Source organism: Saccostrea cucullata, unplaced genomic scaffold (genome assembly GCF_032062105.1).
Source record: "Saccostrea cucullata isolate Sc308-1 unplaced genomic scaffold, CSIRO_AGI_Scuc_v1 ctg9129, whole genome shotgun sequence".
In the NCBI taxonomy this organism is placed as follows: Eukaryota; Metazoa; Mollusca; class Bivalvia; order Ostreida; family Ostreidae; genus Saccostrea; species Saccostrea cuccullata.
Window position 1 is genome coordinate 16,389 of NW_026926155.1, and position 3,514 is coordinate 19,902.

At 41.0% G+C, this 3,514-nt stretch overlaps 1 protein-coding gene across 1 annotated transcript; it reads left to right on the forward strand.

Annotated features, from left to right (window-relative positions):
* The first annotated feature begins 1,597 nt into the window (after positions 1–1,597).
* Positions 1,598–2,432, forward strand: LOC134270958 (uncharacterized protein K02A2.6-like). Its single transcript, XM_062753224.1, has 2 exons — positions 1,598–1,855; positions 1,917–2,432. Exons 1-2 carry the CDS (start codon positions 1,598–1,600, stop codon positions 2,430–2,432), a joined length of 774 nt encoding a protein of 257 aa, XP_062609208.1.
* The last annotated feature ends 1,082 nt before the right edge of the window (positions 2,433–3,514 follow it).

Genomic DNA, 3,514 nt, shown 5'->3' on the forward strand with positions numbered 1-3,514 from the left:
TGTCCCATTTAGTCGCCTTTTACGACAAGCAAGGGGGTACTGAGGACCTATTCTAACCCGGATCCCCACGGGGCCATCATATTGAAGAGAGCCGTGAAGACTCAGATGGTGACTTTTTCATGTATTCAATTGACACACACAAGGATGATGACTGGACAATGAAGCTTCTAGTCAATGACGCAAAATCTATTAACTTTAAAATTGATACTGGAGCACAGTGCAACGTCATGAGTTTAAAAGCATGCAAGTATGCCAACACTGACACTAAACAACTAATGCGTAGCAACAGTAAATTAGTTTCCTACTCTGGACATACCTTGAAAGCCTGTGGAAAAGTATGTACATCAGTGAGACACAAGGACCAGTATTTTCTTCTAGAAATACAGATTGTTGATGATGATGTCCAACCTGTTCTTGGACTCAAGTCCAGCATTGACTTGAATTTAGTGAATCGTATGTATACAGTGAAGAAGAATCAAAGTACTAAAAGTGCAGAAGGACTGTTGAAAGAATATGATCATTTATTTCATGGAATTGGATGTCTTCCAGGTAAATATGACATCAAGGTTGATTCCAGCATACCACAAGTAGTCGCGCCACCTCGGAGAATACCACATACTTTGAAGTACAAAGTTTTAGAAGAACTACAGAGGATGGAATCTATGAAGATTATCTCAAAAGTGGAAATCCCAACTCATTGGGTCAGCCCTATTGTAGTCGTCAAGAAACCAAATGGGAAAGTCAGGATTTGTTTGGATCCGCGAGAACTGAATAAGGCTATTTTAAGAGAACAGTCCACTTAAGACTGTCGAAGAAGTGGCTGCTAACCTTAAGCATGCGAAGCATTTCACAACTCTGGATGTCGCTTCAGGATTCTAACAAATACAGCTGACCGAGGAGAGTTCATGGCTCACCACATTTAATACACCCTTTGGAAGATTTAAGTTCTAGAGACTTCCGTTTGGAATATCGTCAGCGCCGGAAGTGTTTCAGAGGGCCATGTCTCATGTATTTGAAAAATCAGCCTTGTGAAGTGATTGCAGATGACATTTTGATGTGGGCAGATAGTGAACAGGAGCACTTGGAAAAACGGAGTCAAATACTGAAGAGAGCTGAGGATGTCGGATTACGCTTAAACAAGGACATGTGCAAAGTAAACAAATCAGAAGTTGAATATGTAGGACATGTTTTCAGTTCAGATGTTGTGAAGCCCAGTGGTGAAAAAATCAAAGCAATTCTAGCAATTCCAGCACCAGAAAACAAGAAGGAACTACATCGATTCATGGGAATGATCAATTACTTAGGAAAGTTTATTCCAAACTTGTCTACCGGGAATCAATCACTCAGACAGTTGCTAGAAACCGACGTCGCATGGCACTGGAATGACGAACAGGAAAAAGCCTGTAATGATCTAAAGGGAGCAATAACGTCCACGCCGACATTGAAATATTTCGACGTTAATGAGGATGTCAAACTTTCCGTCGATGCCTCGTCATATGGACTTGGTGCGTGCATCATGCAGAAGGAGCAACCTGTGGCTTATGCATCGAGAGCCCTGAATACACCTGAGAGAAACTAGGCACAAATCGAAAAAGAGATGCTTGGAATCGTGTATGGACTACAGAAATTCAATGAGTATGTGTGTAAAACAGTGTTAGTGGAAACAGACCACAAACCACTAGAGAGCCTGTTTAAAAAATCATTGTCGAGTGCACCTCCACGACTTCAACGCATGATGTTGAAAGTTCAGCAACATGACTTAGTGGTGAAATACAAAGCTGGCAAGGAACTCTACATTGCGGACACATTGTCGAGATCGACAGGATCAGATCCAGCTGAGGAGCAGGAGGAAACAGTATGAAGTTCATGTGATAGAGACTATTCCTGTGAGTCAGGAAAAGGTGATGTTATTTCAGAGTGAAACCAAAAAAGACCCTGTTCTCATGAAACTGAAGGACACAGTTCTACAGGGATGGCCAACAAACCGGAAGGATTTAGACAGCGAACTTAGTCCATACTGGAACTTTAGAGATGAGATAAGCATTGTTGATAGCTTATTGTTAAAAGGAGATCGTATCATTACACCAGAGCAACTTAGACCCCAGATGTTGAAAATCCTGCACAGCAGTCACCTGGGACAAGAAAAATGTATACAGCGAGCTAAATCAACATTGTTTTGGCCAGGAATAATCATGCAGTTGAAGAACATGACAGAACAGTGCAACATTTGCAACCGCTACAGAAATGCGCAGCAAAAGGAGCCAATGATACCACATGAGATCCCAAATCGTCCTTGGCAGAAAGTTGCAGCAGACATTATGTTTTTTGGGAATACAAGATACTTGATAACTGTTGACTACTTCTCAAAGTTCATAGAAGTCAACCGCTTACAAGATGGGAAAGCCGCCACCGTTATCAACATTCTGAAGTAACACTTTGCTCGACTAGGAATCCCTGAAGAGTTCATTAGTGACAATGGACCGGAATTCGCAAACCATGAATTCAAAAACTTTTCGAAGGAATATGACTTCCGTCATATTACATCTTCGCCGAGATATCCACAGAGCAACGGTATGGCTGAAAGAGCTGTGCATACCATCAAAAACCTGTTTAGGAAAGCACAGGATGACCACAAGGATCCGTATATTGCGCTTATGGAGTTGAGAAATTCAGAAATACCAGGAGTGAAACTTTCACCAGCACAGCTTCTATTTCGACGAACCACAAGGACGCTCGTACCAACCGTCAAATCCAAATTGCGACCAATGGGATTTAACTCGGAACTTGTTCGAGAGGAACTCCAGAACATTAAAGATGCATAAAAGTCTCTTTACGATCGCAACTCAAAACCTCTTAAACCACTTGACAACGGAGATGTAGTACGTGTTAGGAATCCAGGACAGTCTATCAAAACACTAGGAAGAATCGTTAGACCTGCAGAAACACCGAGATCGTATTTCGTACAACAAGGGAATACCACCGTGAGGAGGAACCGCCGAGACCTTATCAAAACGAAAGAACTGAGCACAGAACAACCAGTAGATACCGAAGAGTCTGTTAACGCTCACTGTGATTTGTTTTGTGATAACTCTAACCGTGTTAATGGTCCGTCTATCAATTCTGGACACAACTAGTGTTACCACATCGAGTGGTCGGGTCATCAAAGCACCTCGCAGGCTGGTGACGGAGTGTTAATTCAATCAGTTAAAGTGAATTTCTGAATCTGATGTGTACATTCATTGTTCAGTTTTGTAGTTCAGTTTTGTTAGTTGTAGTTAAACAAAAAAAAGTAAGAATATTGAGAGCTGTTTTATTATAATGATAAAATGCAATTTTAACAAACATTTTGCAGTTAACTTAAAAGGGGAGATGTGACATTATCTGTATCTAAGAACAGTAACTCTTATACTGGTGTTATTTGTAAATGTTAAAATATAGAGTTATCTTCCTTGTTATTCATGATGATGCTGCACGTGTTGTAATAAACTAGTTCTCATCTTGAGTCTGTTTGTGC

Excerpts from the sequence above, each read along its gene's own strand:
- LOC134270958 (XM_062753224.1), top strand. The coding sequence starts at position 1,598 with ATGCTTGGAATCGTGTATGGACTACAGAAATTCAATGAGTATGTGTGT. Across the intron at positions 1,856-1,916 it reads CTGAGGAGCAGGAGGAAACA|AGTGAAACCAAAAAAGACCC; the intron begins GTATGAAGTTCA and ends ATGTTATTTCAG.